Source organism: Mastigoproctus giganteus, chromosome 11 (assembly GCF_048544385.1).
Source record: "Mastigoproctus giganteus isolate SK-2022 chromosome 11, ASM4854438v1, whole genome shotgun sequence".
Lineage (NCBI taxonomy): Eukaryota > Metazoa > Arthropoda > Arachnida > Uropygi > Thelyphonidae > Mastigoproctus > Mastigoproctus giganteus.
Genome location: NC_143585.1, coordinates 170,440,020 through 170,461,719, shown reverse-complemented (window position 1 = coordinate 170,461,719; position 21,700 = coordinate 170,440,020). Strand labels below are relative to the sequence as shown.

General features: G+C 38.6%; 1 protein-coding gene across 1 annotated transcript in view; it reads right to left on the bottom strand.

Annotated features, from left to right (window-relative positions):
- LOC150078572 (protein tyrosine phosphatase domain-containing protein 1-like) overlaps positions 1 to 11,128 on the bottom strand; it is a 274,976-nt gene extending 263,848 nt beyond the window's left edge. The window contains exons 1-5 of the mRNA XM_090384615.1: positions 10,882 to 11,128; positions 9,572 to 9,897; positions 4,312 to 4,387; positions 3,470 to 4,206; positions 1,232 to 1,326 (exon numbers count right to left, since the gene is read on the bottom strand). Of these exons, the coding sequence (XP_090240741.1) occupies positions 1,232 to 1,326; positions 3,470 to 4,206; positions 4,312 to 4,387; positions 9,572 to 9,897; positions 10,882 to 11,128 (1,481 nt within the window). The remainder of the gene's footprint in view (positions 1 to 1,231; positions 1,327 to 3,469; positions 4,207 to 4,311; positions 4,388 to 9,571; positions 9,898 to 10,881) is intronic.
- Positions 11,129 to 21,700: the final 10,572 nt, after the last annotated feature.

Sequence of the window (21,700 nt, the reverse complement as noted above, 5' to 3'; positions counted from 1 at the left end):
GAGTTATCAATAGGTTCAGTCCGGTCAAGTGTACTAAACAGCGGCTGGCCTGCGAACACCGTTTTAGAGCTGTACCCTCAAAATGAAAGGAAGATTAGATGTAGCCATGATGTCCATCATAACCTCAAAGACATCAATCATGCTGCGTGGGAAGAGATGGGTGAGGGTTAACTGGAGCTTTGCTTTGGAGACTAAACATGGGTTCCACTACTTCATAAGCAAACTGGTGGTATTGTACCGGTTGATGAGAATCATCTATCACCTAGTATTGCCTGGGAACACAGAGGTGCTGCATTCCTCTGTGTGGTGTGGGTGCCACACCTTGACCCTGCCTACATTGGTTTGCACCTGTGTGGCAACCCACAGTGTGCTAGGTGATGTATTTCAGGACTTGCACACTGGGATTATATCTGGCGTTACTAACAGTGCCACCATCATGAAGGTGCAAGCAGAGGATCTGGCTATCACAGACTGACCAGACTTTGCTGAAAGGTCCACTTGACTTGAATATTACTTCCATCAGTATTTTAGACTCCCAGGTAGCAAGCACAACTTGGCATATCTGAGAGAACATCTGCAACATCCTTAAGGACCAATGACCTGGTGCCCATAGTGGCCCTTGACAGCCCAGTGGTTGACCACTGGGCTACAGAATGCAGCTGCTAACTAATTCATAAAAGCATAAAAGAGAATTTATGAATTAGTTAAGCTTATAAATAAAGCAAATAAATGCCAACTACTACCTTTTGATACTCAAAAGTTAATGTCAATTTTATATATGCTGTACATAGAGAGGGAGATATCAATTTATATATATTCACAGGAAAATGCATCAATTCACTCCCTAAAACCATGCAAATTAAATTTACTTAAGATACAGTAAAAGGAAATTTATTAAATAATTAATTATTGATAAATATAACTTAAGTAAAATGGATATATAATTATACATTCATTGTATTTTATTCATGATATTTTATAATCTTCCTGTCATCCTTATGCTTCTGTAACAAAAGTTATAATAAAACAAATAACCAATGAATGTCTGTTCCATCTCATGACACTCAAAGTTCAAATTTATATACATATATACAGAGAGAAATGTTTTGATGGCAAATTATAAACAGGTTCATTTACCAAACAAAACCAATCAGAATTAAAAAAAAAAAAACACTTTTAAAAAATTCATATTAGTAAATTAAAAATCCCATGCTGTGGTGGATGTCCATACCTTGCTGATGGTGGATGTCCATATGTAACTGAATGTTGCCCTACAGTAGAAACAGGGGGCAATGCTGATTCTAGTTCAGAAGCCATGTTTTCATTCTGAAATATAAAACCAAACATAAATCAGTTATTCAGATAAATTATTTTTATTTATTAATTATTCATAAATAAGTAAGCCATAAAACATTTTAAATTATCAGATTTATGTTTACAGTTGTGCAAGCTGTTGATATCTGCTAGAGCAGCAAAAATATTTGATGAAATGGAAAGTATCTCATATACAATGGAGAAATTTATTTATTGTAAAATTACATGTAAGCACGTAGTAACAATTCATGATTTGTATTAAAAAAGGTCAAAAAGCAATTTTTATGTGCAGAAAGCATTTCATTTCTGGCCCTTGTCACAGTACCCATTCATTCTACTAATCAGCTTCATGGCAACAAACATAATATCTAGCGCTTCAGCTACAATATTGGATAACCTATGTGCTTTGTATTAAAAAAATAAATAATAATTGCCAGATCATATTGGGTCCCATTTTAATGAAATTTGGGAAGGCTCAACAAATTTACCCAGGGGCTCACATCTGGTGAGTATGGGCTTGGCAAACCCAGGGTCCTGAGCTGGATATATCATCATTCTTCTCTTTCACAGTGATTCCTTTCTACTTCCGACTCTCTCTCTCTTGGGGGTAATTCAGGAAATTTTTTTGGCTGGTGCAGCATAAGCCTCAGGGCTCCTTGCATCATATGGCTAATAATAATAATAATAATAATAATAATAAATAATTCTTAGAGCCAAAAATAATTTTTTATGAAAATCCATCCACTAGAAGTTGAGTTATTACATACAAATGGACATTCCATTTAAGCATTCATTAAAATCCGAATTCATTAAAATCTTAGCCTATCCATGGCTAAGATCTGATTGAATTTCTACTTGTCTGTGTTGTTTTTGGATTCAAATTTGTTAATAATTAAAATTTTAACTCAAACACAATTAATTCAACGAAATAAATTTTCGGCCACTTAGCCTCCCATGAGAAAAATTCCGGTTTAAACTCCAGTTTTCCGATCTTAATCATGGGAGTTACCATCCCTGCTGCTAGAAGGTGGGCCTCCACTATCTAGCTGTAATCTCCAACATCTTTTAAAAACTTTATTTACAAATTCATTAAAATATACAAATACTCTTTTATCCGAGAACAGGATCCAGACATTACTTCTCTCCAGAGGACATCCTAATGATCTTTGTAAATAAAATCTTATATCTACATAATTAGGACAGTCAAACATAATATTCTCAGAGGTTTCCAGAACTCCACAATTACATAATCCATTATCTTTAAGCCCCAACTGATGCAACCTCATTGCCAGGCCATATCCTGTTATTAAGAATGCAGCATGCATACCAAATTGCAACCATACCTTTTTCTTAACATCAACTATATCTACTTTAGGAAGAAATATAAGTCTGTCTTCCTTTATTACTAACTTCCCAACTCTCTTGCCATTTTAAGTATATTTCTTTAAGTATTCTTACTTTCTCATTTTTTGGATCCAGACTGCTATATTCCCTATCTTCAGGACAAGATGTTATACCTAAAAAGGTTTTTCTTATATTCCTTTTGGTATGGTAAAGCAATCCACACATTAAAACGAAGGGCCGCCGTAGCCCAGTGGTCAGGCGCGTGAGTGCATAAGTACATGTGCCTTGAGTGACCCGGATTCAAGCCCGTGTGTCAGCACACACGGGCTTGAATACGGTGCGGTTTCTTGTATTCTCTCTCTCTACCTTGTGAACTCCTCTGACCGTGTAGTCGTCCTGGAGTATAAACAGAGAAAAACACATCAAAACTACATAATGCATTGGCATCCTTCCTGAGAGCACCTGTAAGGCCTCTGAGGACACCGTTCGACATGCTCTTGTAATGCCTAATAAGGCCAATCTTTGAGACTGAATCAGATATTTTTGAATCATTACATTTGAAATTCTATGTATCCAAGCTCCAGAGGCATAGGTAACTATAGGGATATATAAGTATTCATACAATAAATTAAGTGATCATCCTTTTATACCCCAGTCAACCCTAACTACTCTCCGGAGCCTGGCATACAATGTCCTAATTTTTTCTTTAATATATTTAACGTGCTCAGTGAAAAATAACTTTTGTTCTAATTTAATTCCCAAATATTAATGTTACTTTAACATATTGAACGGCAGACCCCAGAAGTCTCACCGTGGGGGCTCGGTTCATACTTAAACTTCCTTTTAGGAGCATTTGAACCGTCTTTTCTCTAGAAATCTCTAGCTTATATCTGACTGTCCAATTTTCTAATTCTTTTAAGGCTATTTCTGCCCTTTTCTCTAAAACAGACCTTGCACTTCCCTGCACTATTAAAACCAGATCATCAGCGTATGCAATTTTAACCACATTAGGTATGTCCATATTTAAAAATTCATCTAGTACAACGTTCCAGGAAAAAGAGCCCACCACCGAGCCCTGTGGACAACCTCTTTGTACTTCCTTTTCTTTTACTACCTCAGTATACTTAGCACTAACCAATATTTTTCTGTCCTTAAAATAACTTCTGAAAACTTTGTACAATGTTATTGAACATTTTGTAACACTTATTCTAGCCATAATACTCTCCCGCCAAAGTCGGTCGAAGGCTCCTTTAAAATCAATAAATATTCCTAGAACATACTGCCCATCACTCTCCTCTACCATTCTGACTAATTTGCAAACTGCGTCCTCTGTTGAAAATCCTTTCTTAAAGCCAAACTGACTGCTTGAGGACAGCTGCATTTCTTCATATTTAATCATCAATCTATTTATAATTAGTCTCTCATAAATTTTAGCCATCACCGGCAAGAGAGCAATGGGACGGTACGAACCAGTTTCATTCATTAAACGATCTATTCCTTTAATTAAAAGTTTTATTCTCACCCTCTTCCAACACGATGGGAAGGTACCTGCTTCCAAACATTTATTATACATATCTAAGTAAAATTCAGGTTTTAATTTAAATGTCCTTTTCATAACATTAACTTCAATTAAATCAAAGCCCTATGATTTACCTACTTTTGTCCGGTCCATTGCACCACTTACTTCACTCAAGGTGAATCTTTCTTCAACTTCTATAGAACTACAGTTCTATAGAAGTTGAAGAAGTTGAATACACCTGATATTATTATCCACAATTTGCCTGTGATCTGGCCTTAATTGCCCCACGTCTTGTGGAAAGAGTTCATCCAATATCCTGTCTACAGAATCCTTCCAAGTAGTTGTAAAATTGGACTGATTACCAATGGAGCTTAAGATATCTAAGTGGTTTCTCTTACCATTAATAATTTTAAATATTGACCATGGATCTCGTGATCCCTGCTCCTTCACATATTCTTGCCATTTTAATTTTTTAGTTTTATTGACAGCACGAACGAAGTCACTTTGAGATTCTCTATACAGTTCCTTATACATTTCAATTAGTTCATTATCCCGATTTCTTCTTGATCTTTGTAAGAGTCTTCTATATCTAAACATTACTTTCCACAAATTTGTCAATTCAAAGTTCCACCAAAACACTGGCTTGTCAAGACATTTTCTTTTTCATACTGGCACAACAGGAATTTACTAATATCTGTGAAAACTGGTCCCCATACTCATCTGCAGTTAAATCTTTCCAATCCACCTGGTCCACACTTGTCACAAATAAATAATCAAATTTTGGCTATGCCGCTTCATTAACTTTAAATCTATCAATATCTTTACAAACTCTATCATTACTATAATTTGATATTACAAAGGAGATACCATTATGATCACTTGATGTATAACTCTCAATAACCTTCCAATCTATTATTTTTCTATATATAGCTTGAGTTGCAATTGTAACATCAATATATGACTGCTCTTGCACTGAAGAATAAGTCGGCGGGTGCTCCAAAACATTTATCACCTCCAATCCTGATGAAGCAAGAAAATCTTCAAGCACTATACCTTTTTCATCAGATGTATCACTTCCCCAGAGTGGATGTCTGCGTGGGTAGCACAGTGGTATTGTCACCATCCTCCCCACACCGGGTGGAAAAGGCCTGGGTTCGAATCCCGTTGATGACGTGCGGAACTTTAGTGGGCTTTTTTCACTAAAAAAGCTTTTATCACTTTTTTCACTAAAAGTTAGTCGGTCTCAGGCGTAGATAGCAAGGTTTTTTCCCTCAGAAACTGAGGTTTTTTTCGTCCAGCAAAACAGGCAAATCGACCAGAGAACACACGCAATTTACAGACATGAATACGGGTTAATGTAATCGTTTACGGGTAACCCTAATATAGTATTTTTTTTTATTTTTGCCCCCAGAGTGGAGAATTGGCATTTGTATCTATGGCCACAACCACCCCACAGGAGCCTATAATTCTATGCAGTCTTTCCAAGTATTGAATACATGCCTATTTCTAGGGACGGCTGACAATATAATGTCACAACATAAAATCTCCCAAAACTACCAATTATTTCAATACATAAATACTGTTCACTGCATAGGGAATGAATTTTTGTAAACACAATGTCCCTATTCCTAACTATAATCGCTGTCATAGAACATTTCCCCTCACTTATAACCCTGTAACTCAACGGATAACCTCTAATTTCACTCTGCACTGAATATGGCTCCTGCAAGAGAGCCACATCTTCTTGTTCCATATATAAGGTGATTCACTACCAGTGCAACAAACTTGCAGGAGGTGTAGGGGGCACAAAGACGAATCGGAATCACATAGCATTGCAGGGTCTGAAATGCCCTCGTCATGCGGTAGAGGATGTTGAACGGGAGGTCGCATGAACAGCGATCCTGCTGGAAGTCAGCATTTGTGAACCGGTTCCCGAGGCAGTAGGATGGACGAGTATTCAAACGTTGAACTGGCCGACATGCATCTCGCGTATGGAGCTGTGGACTGTAACGGGCCTGCCGCTCTGCGCTTGTACCAGTAACGTTTCCCGCACAGGCGTGCTCCTCATCATACGATTTTCGCACATGTGCACAGAAGGTTACGTGAGACTGGTTGTTTCACGGGAGGTACCATGAATCGAGAGCGAACGACGAGGATGCCAGACAATGAGGAGAATGTCCTACGTCTTGCAGAAGGCAATCCGAGTACGAGTACTCGAGCGATAGCCCAACGATTGGGTATTTCCCAATCCACTGTATGGAGGATACTGTCAACAAACCAAATGAGTTCATACCATCTGCAACGCGTCCAATCATTGGAGCCTGAGGATTATCCACTCCGGAGGACTTTTGCTACTTGGTTTCTTCAACAGAAACGGTTCGCAAATGCTGACTTCCAGCAGGATCGCTGTTCACGCGACCTCCCGTTCAACGTCCTCTACCGCATGACGAAGGCATTTCGGACCCTGCAATGCTATGTGATTCCGATTCGTCTTTGTGCCCCCTACACCTCCTGCAAGTTTGTCGCACTGATAGTGAATCACCCTGTATTTATTTATTTCCGAAGCAACCACCTTTGCTCTTTGGGCATTCATTTGGAGAATTTTTATTTGTCTATTCATAATTTACCTTCTTTTTGTATAACCTTTTGTGACCATCATTTTCTTACAATTGATTACAATTAAAAAGATGTGACCATCTTATTCTTACAATTACAACATATAGGCTCTTTATTTCGATTGGGAGAATTTTTATAAGAGTGATTAACATTAGCACAGTGACCACACACTATCTCCCTTTTACAATACTTAGCGACATGTCCATTTAATAAACACTTGTAACACTGAGTTACTGTATAAATTTCCTTAAACTTACATGCGGACCATCTTCAATTATCCAGTTATTCATTTGCGTAACTCTATTTTTATTCATTCTTAAGTTTTCAATTCCTTCTTGTACTTTCTTTTCGCTAATGTTATATTCCTTAAAATTCTTCTGCCAGATTTGCTTCATTAATTCTTCTTTCTGCACATCTTGTTCCACATCGAAGATCACTATTTTTGGACTATTTTTATTTTATTTTATTTATTAACACACAACTGTATATACATTCTCAAGATATCTTAATCAATTTATATACAATATTAATCAATTTATATACAATATTTATATACAAATTTAAATACATGCTCTTATAAATACTGTAGTCTTTCTGTACATTAATTGTGTGTGTCCTGATATGAAGGGTGGCTCCTAGACACAAGCCCATCTCCACCTTTTACTCCTGAGAAAGCTCAGAACGTCTGCAAAACAGGCCTGAAAAAAAAGAGCATTATGTCAGGCCATTTCGCCACCAGGGATTAACTAACACCTGGATCCACCATTCTCTATGTGTGCTGTAATGCACAAATCCTGCACCTACCGGAAGTAGGGCTATACTGGTAGGTGCCAGCAATCCCGCCCCCAAGGCTGCCCAAACTTGGAGGCCAGCGAAAAAAAAAAAAATAAATAAAAAATAAAAATAAAAATAAAAAAAATTTCCAACTAAGAACAATGTACACTTGTTGAACAAAAGCAACATTATACGATTATTTACATGCAAATAGCAAATACATACACTTAGAATGACATTAACTTAACACTTAGAAACATTAACATTAACATTATCTCCACTTTAGAGTCCATCCACAAATGCAAGCCTGCAATTGGGTGTCCAGGAGCAGAAGATCATCTCGCTGTAGACAAGAAACATCCTATAAAGATGACATTACACGAAATGTTCTGTCGTCAAATGTGCAGCACTTCCCTTAATTGGTATCCTGCAATAGATTTCTTAGCTCCTGTCTTCTTTTAAAAACTTTGGCCGAGAATTCCTGAAGCAAAGCAAAGATGTCCCACCTCTGAACCAAGAGAGGTAAATTATTCTCCGTGAGGTTTGGCAACCTATTTAGTAATTCCTGCCTGTCTGAAGTATACAGTCCGCATTCAAGGATGACATGTCTCCAAGATTCCACCTCACCGCACGAACAGTAGGGGTCAGGTTCTAATCCTCTTTCAAATAGTTTGGCCCTTAAGCCATGTCCAGTGATTAAGTAACTCGTGGTCATGGTGGGAGCAAACCAAGACGACACCCTCCTGTCCATTGAAAAGCTTACGGCTGGAATGAAGCCTCTTGTAATGGTTCCATACTCACTCAAATCCCAACGTTGCTGCCAGCAATTCACAAGCTCGCCCCAAATTCTACGTTTTTCCTCCTTTATGTTGTTATTTGGATTAGAGGTGATATTCAATATTTGTAACGCCCTTCCCTTCTTTAAGTTATATACAATACCTCGGAAAATAATGTGTAAATCCAAGGGGATGGTACCTGCAATAACCTGTAAGGCATTTGTCGACACTCTCCTTGGAGCGCGTATAACTGTAAGCAACATTGTACGTTGCAGGGACAGAAGCTTGGCTTTAGTTGTAACCTTGGTAGCAGCCGCAAACCAAATACCAGCACCATAATCTACAATGGGAAGAAATATCGTCTTGTAGTACAATACCAGAGTTTTTTTGGATAAACCCCATTCCTTGAGGGAAATTCTAACAACTGCAGCTACGAACTTTTTGATTTTTTCATTGATTTTAGTGACATGTACATGAAACCTGAGACGATCATCTAAAGTTAAACCCAAATACTTGGTGTTCTGTACATAAGGAATTTGAGTACCATATAGGGTTACCTTTGGCGGCCTTCCATAATCGAAGTGGTGTTTAAACACCATGAAATTGGTCTTGGTGACAGAAATCTTTAGTTTATTCAAACCCGCCCATGCCACTAAATTATTCAAAACTGACTGAATTTTTTGTTCGAGAATTTGTCTTGATCCTCCCTGCACCGCCACCACCAAGTCATCTGCATATGCAACTTTGATGAACTCATCGCTATCCTTCGTGAGCCACTGGTCTAGCACTGCATTCCAAAAGAGAGGTCCCAAGACTGAACCCTGAGGGCATCCTCTTGAAACGGTAGTCGTGTATGATAAATGCTTTGCACATACTCTAATTTGTCGATCCTTAAAGTAAGATCTGAGGACTCTGAACAGGTAGTCATCACACTTTGCCAGTTGCAGTGACCTGAGAGCACTCTCCCACCAAAGGGAATCGAAAGCGCCCTCAAAGTCAATAAAAACAGCAAGAACATATTTGCTGTTTGCCTCCTGAATGTAAGTCAGCAGGGTTGAGATTGCGTCCTCAGTGGAACGTCCTTTTTTGAATCCAAACTGGCAATCAGAGGAGAGTTTATGTTCTGTAAATAATTTAAAAATCCTTGGGGCAATCATCCTTTCAAATAATTTGCCAAGATTTGCCAATAAAGAGATTGGCCTGTATGCTCTGGGGTTTTTGGACTCACAGGCTTTGGTATACTAGTTTGTAATCCTAATTCTTGTATTTTAGAACACGCCTTAATTTTTACCAAATCATCAGTCGTCTCCGCCTCAATCAATACTCCACGATCTCTTATTGCTCTTATATTTCTTACTTTTATCGTTGAAAGCATGGGTCTTACTTCTTTAAGAATATCCAGCTTAACTTCCTCACTTGTTTTATATTTATCACTTACTGTTTTCATTAACATAACTTTGGTAGTTTTCCTATCACTTTCTTTTTGTACTTTTGTCGTAGCTGCATATGTCTTTTCTTGTTTATCTTCTTTTCTCTTTAATCTATCTCTTAAAACTTCATTTTCAACATAAACCTCTTAACGCTTTCTTTTCAACTACATCCCACATGTCCATAATCATATACAGGGTGATTCACTACCAGTGCGACAAACTTGCACGAGGTGTAGGGGGTACAAAGACGAATCGGAATCACATAGCATTGCATTGTCCGAAATGCTTTCGCCATGCGGTAGAGAACGTTGAACGGGAGGTCGTGTGAACAGCGATCCCGCTGGAAGTCAGCATTTGCGAACCTGTTCCCCAGGCAGTAGGATGGATAAAGTCCTCCGGAGTGGATAATCCGCAGGCTCCAATGATTGGACGCGTTGCAGATGGTATGAACTCATTTGGTTTGTTGACAATATCCTCCATACAGTGGATTGGGAAATATCCAATCGTTTGCCTATCGCTTGAGTACTCGTACTCGGATTGCCTTCTGCAAGACGTAGGACATTCTCCTCATTGTCTGGCGTCCTCGTCGTTCGCTCTCGATTCATGGTATCTCTCGTGAAACAACCAGTCTCACGTAACCTTCTGTGCACACGTGCGAAAATCGTATGATGAGGAGCACGCCTGTGCAGGAAACGTTCCTGGTACCAGCGCAGAGCGGCGCGCCCATTACAGTCCACAGCTCCATACGCGAGGTGCATGTTGGCCAGTGTAACGTCCATCCTACTGCCTCGGAAACCGGTTCGCAAATGCTGACTTCTAGCGGGATCGCTGTTCACGCGACCTCCCGTTCAACGTCCTCTACCGCATGACGAAGGCATTTCGGACCCTGCAATGCTATGTGATTCCGATTGGTCTTTGTGACCCCTATACCTCCTGCAAGTTTGTCGCACTGGTAGTGAATCACCCTGTATATAGCTGTTGTAGGAACTTTACTGTTGGTAGCCCATAGAAGAGTCTTTAGTCTATTCCTGGTATCACACACATAATCAAAACCTTCTTTATTTGATTTTCCAACAGTATTATCTTCCTTCCTTTTTTCTTTTCTTACTTCTACCTTTACTATAATTACCAGCATCCGAACAATTATCAGTATTCTTATCACCTTTACTTTTCTTTTTCTTAGAGCCTTTATGAGAATCTTGTGTGAGACTTGATTGAGGCACGGACTTAACTGGTGTTCTTTGCAATGTTCTTTCTGAAAACACTTTGATTTCGGCCAGGTCTTGCGCTTGAGACAAAATTTCACGCGTAATTCCTTCTCGCTCTTCTTCCGTGACTTCACTCGATACTGCCATCATACAAATGGACATTCCATTAAGTTCCTGTTTTCAGACACCCATTCCCTGGACCGAAGTCCATCCATGGTTAAAGTCATGAAAATTATAATTTTTGCTAGTCTATTTTAAAATATTTTGTTAATTTAAAATAATATAACACAACTCAACACAATTTAATTAAAAACCTGAGACCCCTGCTTGAGACCACCTGCAAGGCCTCTGAGGAGACAGTTCAACACGCTCGAGTTATTCCTAATAGTGCAAATATTTGCGCTTGGATCAAATGCTTTTGAATTATTATGATTGGTACCCTGTACACCCAAGCCCCAGAGGTGTACGTTATGATTGGAAGGAACAAACATTCATATAATAGATTTGTGGCTCTGCCCTTTATCCCCCATTCAGTGCGCACCAACTTCCGGAGCTTAGCATACACTGTCCGAATTTTTTCTTTTAAATACTTAACGTGTTCGGTAAAATATAATCGTTCTTCTATTTTGAGTCCAAGATATTTATTTACTCTCACGTAACGAACTGCATCACCCAGAAGCCTCACAGTAGGAGCCCGACTCATACTCAGTTTTCCTTTTAATAACATTTGGACAGTCTTTTCATTAGATATTAACAACTTATGTTTTTTGGACCAGTCTGCTAACTTGCTTAAAGCCTCATCAGCCTTACTTTCAACTTGTGATCTGGCATTTCCAGAGACAATCATTACCAAATCATCCGCATAGGCGATATTTTCCACATCTGGTATTTCCTCATTCAAAAATTAATCGAATACCATGTTCCAAGCAAAAGGGCCTATCACCGAACCCTGAGGACAACCTCGATATATTTTCCTGCTCACCTCACTGAACCTTGTTTTAACAACAACTTGTCGTTCACTAAAATAATTCTTAAATACAGAATATATTTTATTAGAACAATCTGTCCTACTAATCCTATTAAGGACGCTCCCCCACCCACCATAATCTGTCGAAGGCACCTTTAAAATCGACAAAAATACCCAGCACATATCTCATCCCGCAGCTCTCCACAATCTGCACCAATTTATAGGCTGCATCTTCAGTCGAAAGACCTTTCTTGAAACCATATTGTTTACTTGATGCTAGGCCTTTATTATTATAAATAATCATCGATCGGTTTACACATAACCTTCATAAATTTTTGCCATGACCGGAAGGAGAGCAATGGGACGATATGAACTAGTCTCATTTAGCAATTTATCCATATTTTTGATTAATAATTTAACTTGTGCCCTTCTCCAGCACGACGGGAAAGCTCCCTCTTCTAAACATTTATTATACATTATTGTATATACTTCAGGAAATTTTTCATAAGTTCTTTTTATTACAACAACTTCAATTTTATCCAGGCCCGGCGATTTGCCTACCCTTGCAAGGGACATGGCATTCCCAACCTCCTCATTTGTAAAAGGTTCTTCTAATGTAAGGGAATTATACCTTCTATTTGCTTCAGTAATCTGCCTATACAAAACATTTTCTTCTTCTAAGTCATCCGGAAAGAGGTCATCCAAGATCCGGTCTACAGACCTTTCCCATGTCAATGTCTCATCTTCCGCAACTCCTATAGAACAGGAAACGTCTAAAATTTGCCGTTTATTATTAATTAATTTAAAAATAGAATTCCACGAATCCTTAGATCCTTGCTCACATACATATTTTCTCCATTTCTCAATCTTAGTTTTGTTGATGGCATGAACGTAGTCACGTCTGAGAACTATATACTGTTCTTTTACGATTTCACACATTTCACTATCACCAGATCTCCTAAGTCTTTGAAACTGGCGCCTTTTCTTAAACACTATTTTTCTTTTCTGAGTCAACTCCATTGTCCACCAGAACACAGGCCTATTCACACCCTTCCTTTTCTTCATACACCTATTCCACACTTATCATTTCAGTTAAACTTTTAACCATTTCTTCCGATGATAATTGAGTCCAATCCACCTGTATAACATTCTGTTCAAATTCAGTGTCAAATCTGGCCCATGTCGCACTATTTATCTTAAATCTATCTATATCATAATATGTTCTTACATTATCAATACTTTCAGTATTAAAGGAAATGCCATTGTGGTCATTAGTAGTTAAGTTCTCGATCACCTTCCAGTCTCTAATTTTATGCACGACCGAATAAGTCGCCATCGTCAAATCAATAAATGACTGTCCATGCGTTGATGAGTAGGTAGGTCCATGCCCTGAAACATTAACCACCTCTAACCCAGAGGCAGCAATTAACTCCTCTAGTATCTGACCCCTATCATCAGAGACATTACTATCCCATAGGGGAGAGTTAACATTGGAGTCAATGAACCCAACACTCTGTATAACTTTTCTAAATAACTTATATATGGCTCTATTTCTTCAGATGGTGGGAAATACACTGTTACAAAATAAAACCTACCAATATTACATATCACTTCACAGCATATATATTTCTCACTACACATAGAATTTATTCTAGTTACCACATACTCTTTATTTCTAACTATAATTGCTGTTGTAGGTCTATTACCTTCATAAACAATTCTATATCCAACAGGATTTCCCTCACTTGACCATCCACAGAGTAAGGCTCCTGCAGCAAGGCGATATCCACGTCCTCCGTTTCCATTGCTTTATGCAACTGGGCGGCGACTGCCTTAGAACGTTGTGCATTAAGTTGCAAAATTTTAATATTTCTATCCATAATTGATCTTCTTTTTAAAATTTTCAGTCCCCTTAATATATTCTGGACATTCCCTACTCACTGCAACATGTACAGCCTTCACTCCCTTCTTGAAACAATTTCCACAAGTAGGCTCATTACTTCGGTCTGCACAATCTCTAAATGTGTGACCTGACTTTGCACAGTGTCCACAAAGCATTTCCCTCTTACAATACTTTGCTACAAGGCCAAACATTAGACACTTAAAACATTGAACAACTGCAAAAACTTCTTTTTTGCAGTTGTTCAATTTACAGGAGGACCACCGTATAAATAGACGTGTTCTATCACTTAATCTATCCCACAATTCATTATTCATCTGGAATATCCAATTATTTAATTGTGTCTTTTTATTTTTATTAACCGTTAATACTCCACACACTCTTTGAATTTCTTTTCAGTTAAACTTTCTTTAAAATTTCCTTGCCAAATTTGACTCAGAAGTTTTTCTCTTTCAATATCCGATTCAACGTCAAATATGACAAACCTCGGATAAATCGGCTTCGGCACAATAGACTTTAATCCAAGTTCTTGCAATTTGGAACGCGTCTTGATTTTCATTAGGTCATCTGTTGTATCTGCTTCTATAAGCACCCCAGAATCTCTAATAGGTCTTATGTTTCTGACCTTAACCGTCGCTAACATAGGTCTTACCTCTTTTAATATATCAACTTTTACCTCATCACTAGTTTTATGTCTATTCGAGGTGGCTTTTACGATCATAACTTTTGGAACACTAACTCTTTCTTCCACTTTCTTTGACACTACAGATGAATAACTTTCATGTCGATCCACTTTCTTCTTCAACTTTTCCTTTAATAAAACATTCTCAACATGTACTTGATGTGCCTTCTTTTCAACAATATCCCAAATGTCCAATACTGTTTTTATCGCTATCATTGGTACATGGATCTGTGTCCCAAAGAAACTCTTTAAGCTGTTCTCTAGCCTTGAAAATATAATCAAAATTTTCATCAGCATTAACTTTATTTATATTCTTCTTCTTTTTCTTAGACTTTTCCCTATCGCTTAAGCCACCACAATCTGTGGTCATTTCCCCTTGCTTCCTTTTCTTTTTCTTATATTCCTTATGAGTATGTGAAGTACTTGGAAGAGACAACGATCTAGTCTTAATTGGTGTCCGCCGCAAAGTCTTGCCCAAAAAAACATTTTCTTCAATTGGTTCTTGTACCTGTGCTATCAACTCACCCGACACTAACCCTTCAGGTTCATCATCAGTGACCCCGTCCATGACCATCAACGATTCCTTATCTATTATATCATCTTCATCACTGGATGAAGACATTGTATACATAAAAACAATTATTTACAGTTAAAAGTTGCACTTCAAAAATGAGGAACAATTAATATTTACAATATTTACACAATATTATAAGTGAGCAAGGAGCTTCAGATCCAGACGGAACTTAATGGAAATTAAAACACGCGACAATCTATCCACGTGATAAAAACTCCACCGCCCAAGTTAAACGGGTGGGGTCCCAGGAGTAACTATAGTTGCTTTAACAAGGCAACCCAATTCAACTCAACTGGTTATCTTAACAATCCGAAACCTCAGAGTACTCAACTCAACTCAGTTTTAATTTAATAATTCCAAGAGCACAAATGCTCAACTTTAACTATAAGCAGATCGGAAAAGGCACGGAAATACTCAACTTTAACTCAATTAATAAGCAAAACCGAAAGGCACGGAAATGCTCCAAGGGACCTCAAGAGGAGAAAAATTTGAAACTCACCTCTTGAGTCAAAATAAACAAGAAAGCCTCGTCCCCTCGACAGGCTCAACTTAGACAGGCAGGCAGGCAGGGGATTCACCCCTACCTGCACGCCCCGGATCACGAGGAGGTGTGCGCCTAGACACTGGCAATCAGCTTTGGGCAACGGAACTTACTAATCAGCAAGAAAAATATATAGCTTTCCGAACTAATATTATATTCCTTAAAATTCTTCTGCCAGATTTTCTTCATTAATTCTTCTTTCTGCACATCTTGTTCCACATCGAAGATCACTATTTTTGGACTCACAGGCTTTGGTATACTAGTTTTTAATCCTAATTCTTGAATTTTAGAAAACACCTCAATTTTTACCAAATCATCAGTCGTCTCCGCCTCAATCAATACCCCACGATCGCTTATTGCTCTTATATTTCTTACTTCTACCGTTGAAAGCATGGGTCTTACTTCTTTAAGAATATCCAGCTTAACTTCCTCACTTGTTTTATATTTATCACTTACTGTTTTTATTAACATAACTTTGGAAGTTTTCCTATCACTTTCTTTTTGTACTTTTGTCATAGCTGCATATGTCTTTTCTTGTTTATCTTCTTTTCTCTTTAATCTATCTCTTAAAACTTCATTTTCAACATAACCCTCTTAACGCTTTCTTTTCAACTATATCCCACATGTCCATAATCATATATATATAGCTGTTGTAGGAACTTTACTGTTGGTATCCCATAGAAAAGCCTTTAGTCTGTTCCTTGTTTCATATACATAATCAAAACCTTCTTTATTTGATTTTCCAACAGTATTATCTTCCTTCCTTTTTTCTTTTCTTACTTCTACCTTTGCTATAATTACCAGCATCCGAACAATTATCAGTATTCTTATCACCTTTACTTTTCTTTTTCTTAGAGCCTTTATGAGAATCTTGTGTGAGACTTGATTGAGGCACGGACTTAACTGGTGTTCTTTGCAATGTTCTTCCTGAAAACATTTCGATTTCGGCCAGGTCTTGCGCTTCAGACAAAATTTCACGCGTAATTTCTTCTCGCTCTTCTTCAGTGACTTCACTCGATATTGCTATCATACAAATGGACAGACAGATAAAGAAATAATACTTGCTGGATTTCTACTATCCAATTTTAATGAAATTTGAGATATCTCTACAAATCTTTCTAACAGGCCAAATATAAAATTTCATGGAAATCAATCTACTGAGACGAGTACATGCAGACAGGCAGAAAGAGGGAGCCAGTTAGACAGGCAAATGGACAGACAACAGGTAACAACAATACTATTACACAAATCGGTGCTTTACACAAAACATGTCTAAAAATTAAACATATGAAGAACCTGAAGAGGAGGTGAAAGTGATTCTTTCACTGCTTCTATTTGAGTGAGCAGCAGCCTTGAAAGCAAGATGCTGCTGATTTCAAGAACTGCTTGGAGACATCATGAAAAAGTAAATACAGTACATGGGCTGTGTTAGCGTAGCTAAGGGTAAGAACAGGTGCATGTATACTTGTATGCTAAGAGTACAGTAAATAAATTACAGTACACCAATGCTAGGAGTACAGTAAATAAATTTAATGAATTTGAAGTGATGGTCAAGACATGAAATGCAGACATTGTTGGTATTTCAGAGAAGTGGTGTCACTCAGATATAAGGGATGCAGAATTTGAATATGGGAAGTACGATGGATACAGAAAGGACATAGTGTAAAATGTAGTTTGATTAGTGGCATCCAAGATTTCTCCCAAATCTACGATACAGAAAGGATATAGTGTAATTTGACTAGCACTGGGGGTTCCCCCAACTCCAAGACTGGTACTCTGTGACTTTACTTAAGTACAGATCACTGTTGAAAAAGAACCGTCAATTACGGTTCAATTTGAAAGTGTCTGCAATTCTGCCCAGACACGATAGGAGGGAGTATATGATGAGAGCCTTGTCGATCAATTCATCCCTGGAAAGATTGTGCAAGGCTCAAGGTGTAGAATTTTTTTCAGCCTGGTCTGTACTTGTTAACAGGAGAGACTGCTTCTACAGGGATGGGATACACTTAAATAGAAAGGGTGAAAGAATATTTGCTGATGCTATGGAGGCAGTGTTAGGTGGGTCGGAAAACTGCTAGCTTGGGGGGATAAAAGGACTACTAGGTTAACAGTAGCCACTGGCAGAAGTGAAAGTGATTCTTGCACTGCTTCTATTGGAATGAGCAGCAGCCTGGAAAACAAGTTACAGGATATTTAGCATTAGCATTAGCATTAGTAGAGGCATATGATGCAAGAAAGCAAGCTTATTCAGCATCAGCCAAAAAAAAAAAAAAAAAACCACCACTACTCCCATTTCACCCCTCCGTTCGTTCGAAATACCTGTCCAGCTGAGCCTTAAATTTGTTTAGGCTATCAACTTCAACAACAAGCGATGGGAGTCTATTCCACAAACCAACCACCCGCTGGCTAAAGGCAAATTTCCGCACATCTATCCGACATCCGTCCTTCCTCAATTTGAATTTATGCCCTCTCAGGTGATTATTCTGAGCAAGAGGAAGAATCCCATCGGCATTGAGCATGCTCAAGCCATTCAAAGCCTTATACACCTCTATCAGATCACCTCGCCGATGCCTAGTCTCCAGGCTCTGTAATTTGCAAAACTTAAGCCTTTCTTCGTAAGAGCAACCCTTTGTTCCATTCACTAATCTTGTTGCCCTTCTCTGTACTCGTTCCAGCATCTCTACATCCTTCTTGAAATGAGGCCTCCAGACCTGTATACAGTACTCAAGGTGTGGCCTGACCAATGCCTTATACAAGGGAATAATCACATCCCTGTCCCTGCTAGAAAACTTCCTGTATATCATTGACAAGACACCATGAGCTACTCTTGCAGCTCGTCTGCACTGCTCAGAGAACTTCATATCTGCCTGCACAATTACCCCCAGGTCCTTTTCATTCTCTACCACTGTCAGCGTATTTCAGAGACTGCTGGGAGTCATTGCGATACAAGTAAACACATGGGTTCTGTTAGGGTAGCTAAGAATAGGAACAGGTGCATGTATACTTGCGTGTACACCTATGCTAGGAGTTTGGTAAATAAATTTGATGAATTTGAGGTATTGCTCAAAACATCAAAGACAGATATTGTTGGGATATCAGGGTGTCACACAGATATAAGGAATGCAGAACTGGAATTTGGGGAGTACAATGTGTACAGAAAAGATAGACAGGATAGGAAGGGAGGAGGGGTTATGCTATTAGTTAAGAAACACATAAAATCCAAGGAAGTGAAGCCAGTCGACATCGCTGGACAGTGCAGTGTCGAGTCAGTTTGGTGTGACATAGGCATTGGGAGATCAAAATTGAGAGTAGGAGTGTATTATAGACCTAAGGATGAGTATAATAAGAAACTGTACAGGGAAATAGAGTGGGCCAGTAAATCAGAGAGTCTTATAATGGAGGATTTTAATTTCCCACTTATTGACCGGAATTTGTGGGTTGGTCACTCACACACCAGCAAGGCTTTTGTGGATTTATTGGATGATTGTTTTCTACATCAGCATGTTCAGGAGGCAATTAGAGGGAGTAATACTCTTGATCCAATTATTAGTAGTGATTCTTCTTACATTAAGAATCTGCAGATAAAGGAACCATTAGGTGGCAATGATCACATTATGCTGAAGTGGGATTTACTCAAAGAGGTAACTACCATCAGGGGTAAAGCGAAGGGTTTTTGCTTTCGTAAAGGCGACTACGATGGTCTGAGACAGTATTTAAATTCTATACAGTGGGACCAACTGATGATGTTACCAACAGAAAATTCAAAATGGGAAGCATTCAAAGAACTTATCTTGGAAGCTACTAGGCTTTACATACCAACTAAGAAATACTGTTCAAGGTTTAGGCCTAAATGGATGTCAGATGAACTAATAAGATATATGGCAGAGAAGAAAAATGCATGGGATACATATAAATTAACATGTGACACAGAAGCCTATGATAGATATAAGCTGGTCTGTAACCAAGTTGCAAAGGAGGTTAGGCACGCGAAGGCAGATTACGAGAAATCTCTGGCAAAGGATGCAAAGAAAAACAGCAAAGAGTTCTTTACATATGTATAATCTAGAAGGAAGGGGATGAATCAGATTGGTCCACTTGATATCAATGGTTCAACTGTTGATGATCCTGCTCAGGTAGCTAACAAACTAAATGAATATTTTGCATCGACATTCACATGAGGAGTTATTCAGTGAGGGGAATGCCAGAAGTGTATTCAACTCTGTCAGTAAGCTAAATAATCTTGTAATAACTGAGAGTAAAGTGGAGGAGAAATTGTTGAAGATAAACACAAGAAAGGCACCTGGGCTGGATGGCATCTATCCAGTTATATTAAAGTAGGCACTATGTATGTATAAATTGCTTAAGCATCATAATACACAGCCATTTCTGAATAAACAGAAAATTTTTAAGGCGGCATCGTTTTAGGTTATATCTCATATTGTGAATACCTTCACAACGAGTTGCCATGATATTGCACTACTTTGAATAAGTAACGCTTCACCTAAGGAGAAGACTAATGTTACTTATTCTCAGATAGGTACCACCACCCAGACGGCACCGTTTCAGGGCTATTTATGTACGTATGTGAATATCTACTCGAATATCCACTTGTGGAGTTGCGAGGACAATAGATGCAACCGATGAATTTGAGAGAATCTGGTAGAGAGATTTTTAAGCCAGAGAAGATCGAAAAGAGAAGATCCCAAATTGTTAAGCTCTCACAGGGAATATCTGAGTGGACGTTTGCACAAGTACCATCCTTTGAATCGAAAGGAATCGTATAGCGAACAATTGGAACGACTGAGATGAGCAGTTGTAGAATCAACCGATAATTACCTGGGTTTCTATCAGAAAAGTAAGTGGGCCTTGGCAGATTGTAATGGAAATGGCCATCGCTGAGATTAGAACTGAGTCACGTACAATGGTGTTCAGAGAAAGTGCATCACCCCTTACAATTGTAACTGTCGTCCGAATAACGTAAGTATATGGCAATATTTCTTACAGATTGCATCAGATAAGATTGACACGCATAGGTGATGACATAATATTGCATAAGTTGCTACTTTCAGCTATATATTCACGCTCTGCAAGAGTTGCAGTCATTCCTTGCTTGTTTCAGGAAGGTGATTTACGTGCAGTTGACACCACGAAGAAAGAGTGGTATTGTTGCTTTACGTGAGGAAGGATGTTCTTCCCATCCTCTTGCTTATAGAGTGTCTTGTAATCAGTCGACAGTAAGTAGATTTCTTTGCAAACTCGAGAATACTGGTTCTGCGGATAGGGAAAAAAGGAACCGGACATAAACGAGCCTCTACGCCAAAACAGGACCTGTTTTGAAGTGCTTATGCCTTAAACACCGTAAAGCTTCGTCTGAGCTGAAAAGAGAATGAAAAGAACATACAAGAGTGGTAGCAAGTGCAGTAACAGTCAGAAGACACCTCTTCAAAAATGGACTTGTAGCTCGTCGTCCAAAGAAGCCCCTCCTCATACAAAAAATGAAAAATGCCCAATTAATTTGGTGTAAGGAGCATGTCAAATGAACCTCCGAGCAGCGGAAGTCAGTTATTTTCTGGGATGAGAAAAAATTCAACCTGCATGGCTCTGATGGGAGACAAAACGATTCGCCGTAGACGTGTCGAAGAATACCATCCAGACTGTATGGTGTCTACAGTGAAATTCCCTACCAGCCAAATGATATGGGGGTGCATTTCGTATTCCGGAGTAGGTCACCTGCAGTTTATAAAAGATTCCGCAAATGGCAATGGATACTTGGCTATATTGGAAGGTTGTGATTAATGGATATTCTTCAGACTGGTGTAACGTCAGGAGTGGGGTCCCTCAAGGATCGGTTCTTGGACCACTGTTGCTTGTCATTTTCATAAATAACATCGACGAAGGAACAGAAAGCATGATGTCGAAATTTTCAGATGATTGGCTGAATCGGTAATGATCAGTGCCAAGCAGCACTCCTTTAGGATGACTCGAACAGACTTCAAAGATGTGGCAGATATATTTTAAAGCTGCTAAATGTAAGATCTTACACTTTAATAGCAAC